This window comes from Haliotis rufescens, unplaced genomic scaffold (assembly GCF_023055435.1).
Source record: "Haliotis rufescens isolate VD_foot unplaced genomic scaffold, xgHalRufe1.0.p SCAF_54, whole genome shotgun sequence".
NCBI classification, from domain to species: domain Eukaryota; kingdom Metazoa; phylum Mollusca; class Gastropoda; order Lepetellida; family Haliotidae; genus Haliotis; species Haliotis rufescens.
Genome location: NW_025964268.1, coordinates 2,148,173 through 2,166,168, shown reverse-complemented (window position 1 = coordinate 2,166,168; position 17,996 = coordinate 2,148,173). Strand labels below are relative to the sequence as shown.

Genomic DNA, 17,996 nt, shown 5'->3' with positions numbered 1-17,996 from the left:
GATAGAGGGCAAGCGTTAAGTTCTAACCCTGAAACTGCATTATGCAATTAAATAGCTGTGAAAAAATAATTCAATTTACATACAGAAAATGACATTTATTCAACACCATATACAATTAGGGCAAATATTCCTAAATGACTTATCAATGTCAGTATGCTTTCTTTGTCAGAATTATGTGTTATGTAATTAATATTCACAAAGTTATCTCCAAAAACATTTCCCCGAAACCAATAATATGTTAAAACTCCACAATGATGTCAAGAGTTCAAACAAAATAAACACTGTGTCGGAGCTATCATGGCCAAAAAGTCACATTACATGAAGGCTACGAAAAAATACTAGGAGCATGAATACGCTCCCTTGGCAACTAACATAAAAACAGACCAAGTCACATGATTCTATCCAACCAACAAATCTGTTTCAACATCTTTAAAGAAAACTGACACCATCTATTTTTCAAACTGCCTACAGAGGTATTTGTGAAAGGGGCCCAGTTACATTCTTGTGTTGGATGCGCTGTGTTGTGCAATATAGTAAACTCTTTATATAAGCAGTTTTGGGAGAACAGCACTTCTTTCTGCATTCACCAAAGAATCTGAAGGCGATTTGACAAGGACTCTGTATACTTGTGACAACTTGGATTATTTACAGCTCGAATTTACATCCTTGTATATTGAATAAACAGATATGACATAAATTCATTTTGATTAGCACAATGCAAATAATGATCCTAGGTCATTGCCACATCTTTTGTTTTGCAGATGATACCAGTGAAGGATTTATATGCAACATGCGCAGATTTTCCAACTTATTTGACATGTGCTTGAGAGCTTGACATATTTGTTTTTGTATGCAGGTGTTGTGAACAAGTGATGTAGGCAAGGGGTCAGTGAGAAGTGGAGTTCCCACGTTCACATTACTTCAATACAGTATCCAAACATAGTCACTGAACACTATGCAGGCAAGGCTTTCAATCACACAGCCAATTATTTACTCTTTCTAAAGCTAGCATTTAAATCAGGACAGTAATAAAGACATCTGCCTGACCTGACTGGTTGAACATTGGGGTCACCTATGATATATGTCATCAATGATATAAAAATGATATATGAATTATATATGAATTATATATGAATGATATACGGATGATATTTGTATAGTATATGGCTGGAATGACTTGCACCAGCTGGTGGCTGTTCATAGTAGGCATAAAGATATTATTGTGCTTGGTAAAATACAATCTTTTCATTTCTCTGATCAACGCAGCATAAGCTGCTGAGGCAGGAACACTATCTCGTGACAAAAGAAACCCGACCTAATATTCTGTATTGAACTTCCATGAGACAGATTACTTTACAAACTCAAATGTTCAATTAACTGAGAAAACATACTTCTGGAAGAGATCATGTTTTCAATAAAAGATTAGAATTTCAAGTTTATAGGACCACTGCTTGTATGGCTGAAAAGACACATGTAAAAAAACTGTAAAACTACTGAAATCTTTATAACCTTAATGAAACAGACAAACAGGTCACAGAACAGAAAGGATTATCAAAACAATTACTTGATGATGAACATCTATATATTTTTCACAAAGTGTTCTTAATCTAAACTGATTTTTAAAAATATTCAAAACAATTATCTCTATGAAATAACGGTTGGTCATTTTTGGCACAGGTGCTATGTAAGAACAATCTTTACAATCTGAATTAAAACTAGCATTAGAATGACCAAACATTTTTCTGTTATTTCACAATTATACATGCAGGTATTTTTGAGTAACAAGCCAGAATTACTTTCAAAATATGACTTCAAGTAAAACACGAGTCAGAATTGTGTAGCATGTATGGAGAAATCTGTTTCACAGGCTCATGGTTTCATATGAAACAATCTATAAACAAAAAAAGGATGAATGAATGACGAAAGAATCTATTTCTTTGGATAAGGTGAGCTAAAAAGATAGATAATTAAATCTCAAAGCCCAAGAGCACCCGACAAAACATAATATTGATTTACAATCAAGGAGTCAAAGAGCCAACAGTCACAAGCTGCAGCAGCAAACATACTCTACTGTTCTGCTATTCCAGTGAACGACATGACACAGTATCCTACTATTACAGTAGATGTGTATAGAAAGAATTGACACTAGATGCACCATGAACATCAATCATCTACAGCCATACACCTTGTTCTACAGGAAATTCCACATGACATCAGATACAAAACTGTCTGGAAAACTACACCATGACATCAGACCTATGTTGGGCTATGAATCATTCTACTACCACCAACACTTGTGACAAGACATCGATACACAATACATTAATAACCCATGGGCAGTATTTACAATTCAATATTAGTTTCATGAATAATGTAACGAGTATTTGACAGCCATGTGTTACAATATCAGCCCCAAAACACCATAAATACCCATAACACAAGTGTGCCCACAACTTCATGGACAAACACATGTGCACAGTAAAATATCCTGAAAGCAAAAACAGCTTCATGTGATGGCTTCACTGGCTGTGATGGTGAAATATGAGATTACAAGAATGGCAGAGTAAATGGCAACATATGTTGCGTTGGGGATGTAGGTCAGCATACATACTGCTGATGATGGCAGAGTATCTGAATCCTTCTCACCAAGGCTTCCATACCGAGGCAAATGGCTACCATAGCCAATACATTTCCAAACCCTTTTAGCAGGAACACCATGTGGTACCGATTATTCAAAATTGCGTAGTTATACCAACGTGAAGTCAAAACAAACAGTCTTTCATAAATTGGGGACAAGTTGGAAAGTATTTGGACATTTTAGAGAAATCTAAAGCAGTTTCCGACAGAAGCCCTGGAATTTGCTGAGCATGTGTTGAATAGGCAGTTTGTCATGATGTTTGCATGAAGCCTTCTTCTCAGGTTATTCCACCCATAAACATCACATACTCTTGAAGGTTAAGTTTTTTCACAAGGTATAGTACTGGTTATCATCAAGAATGAATACAATGCTCTGCCTGTTTGGAATATTAATGTCACAGCAAGATGGTAAATATGATAACAGCATCAACCACATTGTACTGAAAAGGCTTAGAGATTTAAAGTATTTGAAGTTTTTATGATGTTTGCAACAATAAAGCCAGAGACCTTTGAAACAAGGCACAATTTCACCCTTCCACTTCCCGCATCAAATGGATAAGGTGTATCACTAGATCTATCCGGGAATTCTAATTGCACAACCATGAAATTAATCCATTCAAACAAACTCCATAAAGTCATTCATTAAAGATAATATTATAAAAATAATAGGTGAAACTAAAATGCTAAGTTTTAAAATCATAAAATACGTCCCATATAGCATCAATAATTTCAAGCAACAAAATATCAACAAACTAATGAAGGTAAACAAGTCATCCAATCCCTTCCATACAGAATAAACACAAACAATAATCACAAAATTACGCTAATCATAAAAACCAATCTGAAGAATGTATAACTTACCACTGTTTCTGTTTCTGAGGCTGATGAGGTAGATTCATCGTCCTGTTTATTGAGATCAGTGATGTTACCGTTGGGCAGAACAGCTGATGGGGACCCAGCACAACTTTCACTATTGGAAGAATCCATCGATTCTTTCAGTACATTGTTTTTAACATCTTTCGATGGATTCCCCTCACCAGGGACTGGAACACTTTTCATTTCCTTGTCCTCATCAGAATGTCTCTGTAACCATGCCTTTTTAAGATTTTTTGGATGGCTTCCAGATTTATTTAATGGACTTGCATCTGATTTTGATTGAGGAGGGGGGCTAGGAGCACTTAATGTATCACTATCAGTGTCCATCTGTCCATTGGCTACCCTGTTGATGGTGTCCATGTAACTGGAAGCAATGTTGGTACTGACGTTGCTGCAAGTGGTCACCACAGATGAAGACGTATCCTCATTCACAGTGCTAGGTGGGGGAGGTAGACTGGGTGGAGCGGGAGGAGGAGTGGTTGTTACCTCCATTTTCTCAACCTTGACCTCAGCTGGAACAGACACTTTCTCACTTTCTGCTGCCGTTTTGTGACTGTTCATGGTTCTATTATTGTCCCCCACAGGGTTTTTCTTCTCTTCCTGTTGAAACACACTTGTCACAGTGCTTTCTACAAAAGAGCGAAAACTGTCCATGAAACCTGAATTCTTTGAGAAAGGATTTGAGAGCAGAGCAGTTACTGCTGCTGCAGAGGATGAAGATGATGAAGAGGAGGAGGAGGAGGAAGTGGACCCTGTGGTGGCAGGTGCTGTCACTGAAGGTGTTCCAGATTTGGTGGTAGTAGTGGTGGTGGTGGTTGTGGTGTAGGGTGAAGGATTTGTTAGAATTTGAGGGGTGGTCACAGGTACTGTCACCATTGGAGATGATGAGTTAGGGGAAAGTGAGCTTTCCTGGCCTTTAGCACGCTTCCTTCCACTATTATCACGATTAGGCTTTCTCTTTTGCCCTGTGGGAGGGTTAGACTGTGAAGATGGTGGCGACACAGACATCATGGGAGAGGGAACAGAACTCTGTGTATGCACTATAGCTGAAGGAGTTGGAGTCCTTGTTATCTGCACAGTGGCAGGTTTGGCAGCACTTTGTGATGGCCCATGACTGTAAATGGGGTTTGGCACTAGTCCTTGCTGAATTAAGCTATATGTAAATGAAAGCGTGGAGGGTGGTAACGAGACTGGAGGTTGTGCAATAGCAGGATACGCTGCTGTGGATTGTCCAGGATGGTGCCCTGCCGCTGTGCTGCTTGGGGCAGGGTGGTTGTTTGAGGGGCTGGGTATGTGAGCTGGAGAAGCTCCAGCAGATTTGAGCTTTGCACTGGATGAAGAGGAGGACTTGCAATAATCCACAGGTTGTGACAGGGGGGAGCTCTGGTGATGTTGCTGCTGCTGTTGTTGTTGTTGTTGTTGTTGTTGGTGAGACTGCTGACTAGTTGACTTGTATGGACTTTGAGATCGAGAACTTTCTGGGGGCCTAAATGCAGTTGGGTGTGTTTGGTGAAACATGGAGCCCCCTGTTGTACTGACTGCATGAGGAAACATATGTGGAATACCTGCTGGACTAGTTGACGATGAAACAGGTCGGTCCGGCCGATGTTCTGGGGTGTGTGCAGGGCGTGGTTGTGGGCGTGGTGATGATGACATGGGTGCTGGACTGCCATAATGAGGACTTTCAGATTTCACACTGGACTTATTCTCAACTATCACTGAGCTGTGCTTCTCCTTCGGATGCTGGTGTGCCATCTGAATTTCTTTTGACCTTGGTGACTGTGAAAGTGAATGACCTGAATGGGCTGGAGCAGGGAAGGTCTTAGGATCCTGCTTTTCATCTTTGATATGCTTACCGGTAGGTGCTAATCCATGCTGCTGCAGTTGCTCTGGGGTTATTATTGAAGGATGTGGTTGAGATGGATAGCCATACAAGTTAAAAATAGTCCTGTGTTTGTCAGGAGGGAAAGATCCTCCTGGATAAGGGTATGGATAACCATACATATTTTTACCATCATTTGGTGATCTAGAGGTATCCACTTTAGAGTCTTTATTTTCACTTTTCTGATGAGCATCTGCAATCATTTGCTTATATGCATCATGTTGTGATTGAATGTATCTCTTCTCATCCATCTGCTGTCTGGCTGCCATTTCTTGATGATGATGATGCCTTTCTCGTTCCCTTTCACTTTCCTGAAACAGAAACTCATAATAATAATATTGGGGGAATGACTAAGCTTTTGAATCTTGGTTGGCCCCATCTAAAAAAAACCAACACTTTCCACACCAATTCTGTTGGGAACCTCTTCATTTCTGGAAACCACATTACTCTTGATTCATTATGCGGGACATTTGTCAATTCTGATTATTATTTCAATGGAATTGGTCCCATCCAGATTACCAAGGTTTCATTACATTCAGTTTGCCTGTTATCAAACACACATTGATACTGCAATTTTTCAGATGCCAGGACATCAGTGGTAGCAAATGAAGCTAGACACACTGGCTGTCCACTGATGAAGTTCTTTATCATGCTCCATCAACTTGGTACATTTCAATTCACAAAACCACCTGCATAATCAATGAATCAATAAATTCCCTCAGTTTAACACCTTATGATTCACTGAGGCAAGCCACACTGGCAGCACAGCAATAGAGGCTGACTGACTGGTGCCTGATGCAAGGCCTGTGAGGATTACAGCAGCCAGAGTATTATAACAGATCAATGGCCTCCTTGTGACTCACACGCACATCATGCCACATAATGGTAAGATTTCACTTGCTTGCATGCAATGTCAGATATTCCAGTCATTCTCGAAGTCTGACTTGGATTCCACACAAGTCATAAGCAGCGTGAGTAACTTCGGGGAGACTGTGGTCACATGACTGAACCTCACAAGTACATGTCTTCCTTGCTTGTATGTGTAAAATAACTACAACAAATCTACTCAACCATGTCAGTTCAGTTTCTATAAAATGAATCCATTCAGGATAAATGACCTGTGAAGTATAGCCATAAAGATGGCTTGATTTTCAGAGAAAATGCCTAAAATACTTCCATTGTATGTGAGTAACATTGGCCAGAATATAATAGTCCATTCAAGGAAGGCAAAATGAAATTCAATCAAAATCTGTATTCAGTTGCTTCATGTATGACACATAGGAGTGTCATTGTCAGTTTACAAAGATAAATAAATAATAGTGTCTTCATAATAAAACTATATGTCGTTACAGATATATATATATATATATATACAAAATGTCATTATCTAGGGAGCTTCACTGAAAAAGACGCAATTCTGTCCATAATTATCTATCATTTTTCATCGGCAGATTCATTCTGACAGACAAATCCGTGTCAATACTAGTTATAAGATAAGTGGTCTGAACTTATACACACGAACTTATAACTCCAACAACCAAACAATCATGAGACTACAATGTATTAACTTAAAATACCTACTCGTTTTATTATAGTATCTTCTTCTTTCCTTGTATCGTGAGATTTGTCTGCCACGAGGTGAAGTGGATGAAGTCCTGAGCGCGTCTGTGGCTCTGGCTTAGGTATGCCAGTTCCCCTTGTTATTGACGGAAGGGGCCAGGCAGAGCCAGGGGCCTGAAAATAATTTTAAAATTATTTTTCAAACTACCTAATCTGTGGTTCCTCTATTCTCTGTAAGTACTTTCTTTACCACACAATGAAGTTCTAGAACATCACTCCTAAATCTGACAAGACTAAAATTAGGTTTTCATAGTAAGCTTAACATGTTTATCCATGAATGAGAAATATCAATATTATGATTTATAACATACAGTGCAAGGTAAGCCAGGGGTAAATACCTCATAAATACTTATTACTGGTGGACATGTATAAGTGACATAAAACTATTTCCCTTTGAAGGGTCTACTGTAATCAATAACACAGCAATCCTTGAACTCAGGTATTGACAATACAGAGCATTAGTCATCTCCTATATCCTGGTGCAATTCATCAAACTGTCAGACCATCTGTCAAGCACATCCACAACACCAGCATCACGTAACTCGTCTGCATATCACTTTAACATGATGTGAATAACACTCGTCACGATCCACTGAAGGCTGACACGTAACTGTGATGACAGGATTGCCTAGCTTACATTTTCATTTAGATTTTTTTAAACCTATGAGCTACTTCTTTTTTAAAAAAAAATCCTTTCCCTACTTCCTTACTGAAATCTGTAACGCAACAACAGTTCAAATACTCTGAAACTGAAAAAAGTAGGTCACTGCTATAAGGAAAATATTAATTACACCACCTGAAAGGATTGCCTTGACTTTGAAAGACTTCCCTTTAACATAACATTTCCATCAAATTTACTACAAATATCAGATATGGGCAACTAAATCGTCAGTTTTACCTACCCTTTGACTTGCTAGTCTCAGTGACTCTGTGAAGTGTTTATCTACTGCAGCAAGAGCATCAGAGGACTCATGTAAGATCCTTTCCCTCTCCTGTCTCTGTTCCTGTTCTCGGAGCAGACGCGAATGTTCCCGCCTTTCCCTCTCAAGTCTATCCTGTCTTTCTCGTTCCTTCTCCAACCTTTCCAATTCGTGTTGTTTCTCCCGTTCTTGTCGTTCCCTTTCTGCTTTTTCTCTTTCAGCTTTCTCTAACCTGTCTCTGAAATTTACAAGCATGGTGGTGTGATTCAAGCTGTACATGGTTGGTGGGTACTGGTGGAATGCTTGAAACTAGGACAGCAAGGGCAAAAGAAGGTCACACCTGACTTCACAGCTACAATAATGTATTGACAATCATACCCCGGGGAGCTATTCACCTTGTCTATCCCCTTTGAGAACTAGTCAACCATACAACATAGCAACTTTTGTCCAGTCCTGCATCAGTGACAAACTATAGTCTGTTTCAGAACAGCTCGGACAACTGCTTTGTATGCACAAGCAATAAATTCTATAATGATTTCCTTTAAATGATTTGGTATTCAAATTGCATGAAAATGTTTAATGTATATTCCGGATGAGTCTTAACCCTTTCCATTCCCAAAACACACAGTAAAAGATGGTTGGTTAACTTCATCACAAATTATTTAACATAGGTGTGTAAGCTATATCTGATACCATCTGTAGATACAGCTATGGCCCTTTGCCAAAACCTGATATTTCTGGGAGATGGAAAGCCATAACACAGAATAAATACCTAGAAACACCTAAGTGTCAGATAAGAACTATTCTTGTTTGCTTCACTACAACCCAAATACTTCAGTTTCAATGTCAGGTGATTACAGTCCCCCAAGTAGACAAGCTAGCTTGTATTCAACAGCAAGCCAAGCTTGATCAGGTTACATAAACGTTGAGTCTAATTACACCTGAGGGGCAGATTATACACTGACCTCTTCCCAAGGTCATCTCCCCAAACCTATCTTGAACCTCCTTGCATTATGGTCAACAATAGGCTTTGGGATTAGGTTACTAATTGTCCACTTGCCTGTGTGCTTGGCTGAGTAATAAAATCTTCTGTTCGTCCAATATACAGACTTTCAATACAAAAGCAAACGGCCCGGTTATGCTATTTCAGTGTAGAATCACCCTCATCAAAGCTGTTATTCATTCACATAAGCAGGGTATTGTTTACTTGTTAATTTTCAAATATTTTATTTTTGCATTTCTTAACAAAGAAACCCAAACAGATCTACAAAAACAACACACCTCACAATATCAGAAAATAAAGCAGTTCTTTCACTTCCAAATAAAACTTGAACTTTTTCTCTCATTTGTTTTCATAACTTTTCATGACACAAAAAGAAAATACCACATGTATGCAGCAAATATTGTCCACCTAACCTGAAAAACACCCCCCTATAAACACAAGGAACGAAAGCATATCATCCAAGACATTTTCTTCTGTATAATATTGACCTGTAGTTGATGTCATGTATATTGAATGTAAGGGCAGCATAAATCATTCAACAGCCCGAATCAGGCATGATCAATGTATGCCTCCCTTCTCCCCACCACTACTACGCAGTACTGACGTCATATACTCATCTTACTCTGCAGATGTCAGCAAAATTGATTGATAGCCTTCCCCCATACACACTTATCAGTCATCTGTGTACAAGAGGTACATCAATAATGTATATGACCATATGTAGTAAACCTTCCAACACTGGGCTTCACCTGACAACTCAGCCTTGCCATAAAGAGTACATGTGCCCCTGCATAAATCTCTCATTACGTGTCCTATGGTAGTATATATTACAATTTTGTATCTATTGTTTGGTTAGTTAATATTTTTGGATATAACCCTTTTGAATTGACAATCAACATTTATGAAATGTTTCATTTTCAAAAGTTATTATTCTTCAAACAATATTCAAATTAATAATGAGAGTCAAATTATTTTTGTATTAATATGCTAACAATTAATAATTTTGGGGATTCTGGGATCCTAGAATCTAACATTGTTACAGGCATCCCAAAGGATGCCAGTAATTTGTAGACTGTAAACAACAACTTTAAACCCTAGTAATGATACAACAATTGCAATTTTTCCTCCAATAAATTCAACACAAACTAAAAAAACAGATTTTCTCAGTAAATTAAAATAAATAAATTTTATTTTAACACATAAAGTCTTTCATAATAAATATCCACTATCGTGTTCAAAATGGCGTGCGCACATGGTGCACAAGTGACGTAGAAGGATATTCAAAGTAATATCCAACCAAGACAGTACCGTGATAACGTGGAGCTACTTAGCTGGGCAGCAGGCGTCCTAACACCTGCCATCCGTCACAAACTTGTTTTATTACCTGGGGCCAGAAGGAGCTGTCTGAGTCATAACCTAACCTCATTTATCTACAGTCCTCCTAAGACTACATTAACACTGACATACTCATGTCAGCGCTGCCTGTACTTTAGGTCCTGCCCTTGCAACAACCACATACATATTCATCCACTCACATGACATTTAGTCATAGCTTCTCTTCAGGACATTAATGACAACTAATTACATAAACTGTTTTTTCCAACATACTTACTCATTTACTTACTTCTTTTGATAATCATTATTCACAAATTGCTTGACATAAATAATCAATACATTTCCAAAGGCTAATTTATGAATCTGAATGCTAGTGATATTAGGACCCTGATAGGAAATATCAACAAAACTGATAAGAAAGGTAAACAATATTTTTCTACAGCATGTGATTTGAACTTGTGAATAACAATGTAGGCCATATCTACTATCTAAATGAGGCGTAGTGTTGAACTTAATCACGCAAGGGTTGTGTGAGAAATATGGCGGGCTAAACCCACAGACCAACATGGTGGACTCTGTACCTTGCTCCAACAAGCTACAACGACCTTCACCTTCACTCCTGGGCTCACTCGCTAGAATATGCCAAGCGTAAATGTTAACTGCCAACAGCATTTATGTAAGTTACCCATGCAGTTCAAAATGAGGTCAGGAGCAAGATTTATGATGGCATAAAACCCTCACACCTCAGATATTAAGCCTACACTTGGCTATCAGGCAACAAAATGCTCTCTATCTCCAGGCAAAATTTCACAACATCAAACCGATTGCTTCTTTGTTAATTATTTCCCAGGGCAAGGGCGATGTCATGACAGATAATCCACAGCATAAATTACTGACTAGGCTGATGTTTACACCATATACAAGAGAGAATATTACACCCTTTCTAAAACATATACAATCTCATTATAATAAATCAATTAAAAAAGCAAATCCACAAAGCAATAGTAGTATTACAGCCAGTAAATTGACAGTAGGAATGCAAAATAGCTAAAAAGGTGGTTATGATGCTTAAGATAGCTGAGGGGGGACTCTAAAAGCCCTGGGTGAAGCAAAGGTTTAGCATGCTCCTCTCTACAAACAAACAAGGCATTCAACGGGCCTATGGAAGCACATGTTCGAACTGCTGTTATATCAGCTGCACCCAGCCTCTGTCAAGGTCATTCGAAAACCACACACACAATGCCCATGTTTTGTATATCAACAACTAAACAGTACCTACTCATATCCAGCCCAAATCCAAAAGGAAGCTCCCAGAGACTAGAAAATAGTTCCGGCTATCCTCCATTAGTTAGATTCACTATTTCACAAGCTGGTGCCCGCCATCCCGACCTCAATCAATATGGCTGCCTGCCTGCTCGTCTGCTCAGCTAGAGAGAAGCTGAAGGCTGAACACAAAGCCATTCTGACCTCAAAGTTGTACCAGCCGCCATACTTTCATTGTTAACTCACCTAAGCATCTACAGACCGCCAAACACTACAGCAATGTTCACTGATGGAGACGGGGACAAACAACTGCCATGCCATGTCCACCATATCACCAAGGTGCTGTGAGCTGGTGCTAGCTATTCTCATTGAATATTAATGTGGCGTTGTCTGGCTGTAGTCACGGCTATAGCTCATTCTCAAAATCTTATCTTGATGGTTTCATTGTGTATTGATTTCTGAGACACAGCAACTGCTGTGCTGTCGTGTGGGTTTAACACTAGATATATTTATCGAGTAATGCACTGTGGATTGGAGTACATACTGTGACAAAACTGGTTTAGGAGGAATAATGAATGCTCAATAGTTCAAGGCATATTGAAGTGAAGTGAAGTGAAGTGGATCTCTATTCATCAAGTTTAAAAGGTACATGACATAAATATCTCTCACTATGTAACATTACAATCATCAATTATTGACCCCCCAAAAAAATCTGCAGGATTTTGCAGCATCAGCATAACGTAAACAAGCTAATCAGATCAAATGGTCATGGGATTAACTTTAAAATCAACACATTAGCATACACTCAGTATTTACATGATAGCCAAAGGTAAACCACCACAACTGACAAACATATGCTTGCACAAAATGTCATAATATCTTTCCAACCTGAAAATATCTCTATTTGACATGCAGAACCATGTTTTTCAGTACCCCAGTAACATGCGATCTCCCGATAAACAAAGCTGGCAATATCGCAAGATGTTATCATGCTTGTGACAGGAAATACCAGTGACTGGCCCAGTAGACTTGCATGCAAACCTGCTCAATCAGCCCTACCCTAACCTTTACACAAGGGGGAGTTACACAATACCCAGCAGTTCCAGGCTAGCCCACCCATTAAAGCAGACCAAGGGAGGCCTGGCCCAGAATAAATCACTCACTAATCCTGTCAACTCAAGAATGTTTACACTTGTGAGTCATTTTCTCCAAGGTGTCCAACTTGGCAGCCAGAGCCTCAACTGGCTCCAGTATTGTTTGAGTTGTTATGTCACAGGTCAGGGTACAATCAGCCACCATCCCTTCAGTGTGATCACTGAATCTGCCCAAGCTTAATTTGCCATAATTAAGTCTGCAGTTGGACCTTCTTTGTGGAGTAATGTTATCAAACATTTACTAGGTTCTATAGCTTATGCTGTAATTGGTTTAAAATGGGTTTGACAATGGATGAGAATACAGGCTATTGTTGTCTGCTGTCTGAAGGCGATTATATGGGGATTCATATAAGAATGTTTACTTCAGGGATAAGATGTTATCAGTGGAACATTGCCAGTTATGGAGCTACATATCTGATGTGTTACAAGACTGCATGACCTCCTATAAACATCAGAGACACAAGCAAGAACTCGCCACACAAAGTGAGACCAATATTAGAGACACTCTTACTCATTTCATTATGATCATAATCATCAACTCGATGCAAAAATCATCATGACCAACAAAATTAAAGCAGTCCTCGGGTATTTTAGGTTTGCTGTTACAGTATTTTAATCAAGAGACCTCCCCAAATTTTGAACAAGGTTATGGCAAGGATTACCCCCAAACTTCAAACACTGTTGACATTTAAGGTCAACTTCAAATGAAATTATGTCACAAATAATTAAAAAATTAAGAGAAGCTTACCGCTGTTCTTTGCGTTCCCTGTCCCTCCGATCCCGTTCCACTCTTTCGATCCTTTCTCGTTCTATCCGTTCTAGTTCCACTCGTTCCCGTTCCATGCGTTCCCGTTCCATTTCCCTAGTTGCTTCCCCAATTAGCTCCTCTTGGTGTTTAGCAAGAGCCCATGGAGGAGGAATGGGCACTGATGGGAATTTTTGCTGCCATAACAGTTCCAACTGACTCACTCTACGATGAGAATAAGGTAGTTGCATTAAATGCGCATTTTGTAACTGGTGCATTGCTGCAAGCTGCTGTTGCTGCTGCTGTGCCACAAGTCCCCGTGCTGTGAATGCATCCAACTCTCTAGGGTATGAATGAGGTAGAGGGAGTGGGTGAGAGATTGGGTTCAAGGAACTGAGTTGATGGTGGTAAGGAAGGGAGGTGAGCAGTGTGTGGGAGATGGGGTGGGAGGAGAGGGATGAGGAAGAGACAGGGATGCCAGGTATAGGTGCTGGCACTGGGTTGTGCACACTTTGATATGTAGGCTGGGTCATTGTCTTTGGATGCGCTAATACATTACTTTGCACAGGATTTTTTCGCATCAACTCAGGGTCTCTATATGGATGAACAGGTTCGTTTCCAAGCACTATTAATGGACTAGATGCTGGACTGTTTTTTAAACTTCTGAGATCGTCTAGACGAGAACTAGGTCTCTTTTCTTCATGATATCCTGAATAATAGCGCTCATCACTGGCACGAGAGTCTGACCTTTCTCTGGAGTCTGACCTGTCTTCTGTGGCAGGTGTTGTAGTATTGCTACGTGGTGCAATGGCATTAAAGTGTGACTGCACACTACTTGTGAAACTATCCCGAGACCTATCTGGACTCAAAGCCTGAGGTTTTGTTTCCATTTTGTCACTCTTTTCTGATGAGATTTCAGCCATGGAAGTAGCTGCCTCTGAGTTGCGGTTGATCTCAGATGAAGATTTTCCATCACCATTCAATGATATATTCTCAGCCTTAGCAAGTTTGGTCACTTGGTCAGTCAATGGTCTTTGCAAGTCAATATTAGCAAGAGATGGTTGATGATTTTGCCCTGAACTAATGAGTAATTGTTTCTTGAAGTGCATATTATCGTCCACCACTGCTTCCTGCTGCCTTGGCTTCCCGTCAGATGAGAGCAGATGGTTTATTTTCACACTATCAGTTGATTTTGACTCATTTTCCCCTGCTTTCACTACGGGGTTATCAGACACAGTTTCCTTCCTGATCTCATTGCTTTCACTAGAGTCACTGACTGCTGCCAATCTGATCTTCTCGCTCTTTAACTTCCTGTTTTCAGAATTCTTAGGCTTACTCACAGCGTCCTTGACCTTCAAAGGAAGGTCAGTTTTTGTTGAGTTTTTATGCTGATTATTATCTTTTGGTATACTGTTTGTAGGTTTGCTAACACAAGTAATCCCAACACTTTCTTTAGAGCGTCTGTGTTTTAACTTTAAAACCCGACTCTCTTTCACACTGTCTTCCTCTGAAGGAACTTTCACTTTGTCTTTAATAGTCTCTGTACTCTCTGGTACAGGAGACTCAGGTTTATCAGCTTCATTCGTGTTTTTCTGGCGTTTCCCTGGGGATGCAGAACGTTTTATCTCCTCAGCCTGATCCTCACTCTTTCTCTTCCTTTCCTTTGAAACTAGCTGTTTAGATTTCACTGGAGCTTTTTCTTGAACTGAAACAGGTGCGTTATCGAAATTAAATTCTCTTCTTCAACAACAACATTTACTCAAATTACAAACTAGGAAAATCAATCAAATTTATACTCAAACAATATCCAAATACATATCAGAACACAATACCAAGCTGGCTGTTTCAATCTGCAGGGCTGCTGAAGGTTACGACCTTTCAGCCTTCAGCTGTGTCCAAGAAGTGAGGTTTGGGCAGACAGGTCTGTGTGTAATGGGATGAGTTATGTGAAAGCCTGTCTGTGTACGCTCCTGAGTTAACAGTTCCGCTTCAGTAGCCGTAACACCTGCTGGCTGGCAACTAGTTATCTGCTCTGACTTACGGCCAATCATACAGGAAAGGAGGAATCAAGATATTTTTAGATCCAAACATGACTAAACAAGCATGTTACTGTAAACGCTTTTTTTTACACAAGAGAAGGCTTCAAAATTGCTGAAGTGAAAATATCGAGTCATCAAAAGTCAGGGCTGAATGGAGCATCAAGGGATCTTTTGTTAGGCCCACACCATGTGTGACCATAATAAGACAGCCTACACACACAAGTAAACAGTACACACATCTACTCCTTCCTTTTGATATCCCAGGGATAAATGAGTTCCACGCTCTTATCAAGACAGACACGATGTCTGGAAAATCTCAAACCCTTCAGAGTAGCACATTAACTCGCCTGGTCAATTACAATCTTCAGGGGATGGTATCAAGTGAGGAAAAGGCGAAATTTGCTTATGGTCTGCCTCCACATAAACCATCTGGCTAGGTTGCAGAATATTGCAGCTATTTGCTTCTGTGAGAGAGATACACTGCTATTAGGTCCATATGCAGGAGTTAATGGTTGGCCTGGATGGAGGAAACACTCGCATCTATACCATTCCAACAGCAGTTTTTAGGTGTGAATACATGTATTTCACAGCAGGTTGAGTAGAATTAACACAAACACACATCTGTGAAGATGTGAGAAAAGAATTGTGTTACTAGGGATACACACAGTTACCACAACTACATATAGTTACAACATATATTTCCTTTATTGATGTGGACACATACTTTGTACTTTCAGAAGGTTGCAATATGGCTGAATAGTTTCAATACAACTTAAAATTTGATTCACAACTTAAATATTTACCACAATAAACCAAATGATTCACAACTATGAATTTCCATGAGCTTCAATTGCAGATAAATTTCAATAACATTTTCATCTGGAACAATGGGGGTTAAAAGATTAGGTCATGTAACCCTGTACAGTGGGTCCTACCTCGGCAACCTGAGTAGCTCTGACCTAAACAACGCTGACTGGGGGAGTGTGGCCTTATCACTGTGATAAAGCTGTGACAATGGACAGCCACCCATTTATCAATGTGGGAATGTGAGCCCTGCTGCCACCAGCCACTATTTAGTTTCGTGACCTCCAACTTTGTTCATTTACAAACATGACAGCTTGCAAGCAAACTGATGGCTGCCCCTCAAACAATAGGGATTTGTCTGCACCAGTCCCCATATAGAATATCATGTTCAAGTGTGTGCATATTACATCTATTAACACAATATCTATTGATTTCCATTCAAGAAATATTGTACCAAATACCGTACTGTAGCAGCTGGGTTTTATCAACAAAAATTCAAATTCAGTTAAGTTGTCAATAAAAAAATCAGCCAAAAGGAACTCATTTTCAAAGAAGATTTTCTCAAACAAATTAGACAAATATTTCACTTTACCTTGCCAAAAGTATTACATTATTTGGCACAGAGTTGAAATTCCCGAGTATGTGGTCTGCATATTTCTATGAATACACAGGAAGCTTGTAAACAGAACCAAATGTGGGCAGCTGAGCTTGCTATCCTAGGCAGGGCATAAGCAGCTGAGTAAATCCACTCCATCCATGTTATTGATTCACAACGATGAGATGTCTCCATCTAACAGCATGTCACAGCCATTATTCCACAAGGCATGAATCACAAAATAAAGCACCTTACTGATCAACACGACAGCATACAATCGACAAAAATGTGAGAGCGTGTATGGGTAAGCGATTACAGCTCGGTAGACGAGCTGACTGGTACAAGCGAGTGATGATAACGCTTAAACCAGACACCTTTGAACTTTGTATCAAACCAAGATTAGAGCACTCACCTTTCTCTTGCTCTCCTGGTGTACTGCTTCCCGAGGTATGTCTCTGTCGTGTTTTACTATTTCGGCCTCCACTGATGACAGGTCGAATCACTGGTGTATTAGTTGGAGTGGCCGGATTGCAAGGGGGTTGACGGCGAGTGAAGTGAGCCTACAATGGCAGTGAAATAATTATTACACCCCGCTTCAGCACAATCTATACACAACAAGTGTTATTCCATGTAATCTGTAGCCTACATTATCCTGTGGCGAGAGAGAGCTGTGACTGGTAGACTCCACTGCATGCTGCCCCGCCAACTCAGACAATAGACCGAGTCTGGCGAACTCTCAACAACATGTGACCTTCAGGCCTGTTTGGCGGGCTAGCTCACAGGAATGTCAAACAGGGGTAAATGGATCCTTCAGCGCTTATCCAAACTTGTCAGTGTCTTGGCCCACAGCCAAAGTACATCACTACCTAGCAGGCCTCGGACCACTCACAAACTTTTTAACAGCATAACATATGAGACCTAGATTTGCACTGTTCCCCTCTCCACGGGCAATGCTGTCAGAACAGACATGATCACAGCCCTGTCCTATTCACAACCCAAATGGAGTGAGACCTAATGAGCAACACTTGAATATGAGCACCCTGGAGCTATGTTACCTTGGGTTACATAACGGCACACACTACTGTGGCAAATGGGATCACATTGAGTAATGCCTCTAGGTTTT

The 17,996-nt window shown here is 39.9% G+C and overlaps 1 protein-coding gene across 2 annotated transcripts in view; it reads right to left on the bottom strand.

Annotated features, from left to right (window-relative positions):
• Nucleotides 1-17,996, bottom strand: part of LOC124123466 (lysine-specific demethylase 3B-like) — a 109,355-nt gene that overhangs the window by 9,761 nt on the left and 81,598 nt on the right. For both annotated transcript variants that reach the window (XM_046486666.2, XM_046486667.2), the window contains exons 7-11: nt 17,286-17,433; nt 13,439-15,140; nt 7,918-8,173; nt 6,977-7,129; nt 3,499-5,706 (exon numbers count right to left, since the gene is read on the bottom strand). In XM_046486666.2, coding sequence (XP_046342622.2) covers nt 3,499-5,706; nt 6,977-7,129; nt 7,918-8,173; nt 13,439-15,140; nt 17,286-17,433 — 4,467 coding nt within the window. The remainder of the gene's footprint in view (nt 1-3,498; nt 5,707-6,976; nt 7,130-7,917; nt 8,174-13,438; nt 15,141-17,285; nt 17,434-17,996) is intronic.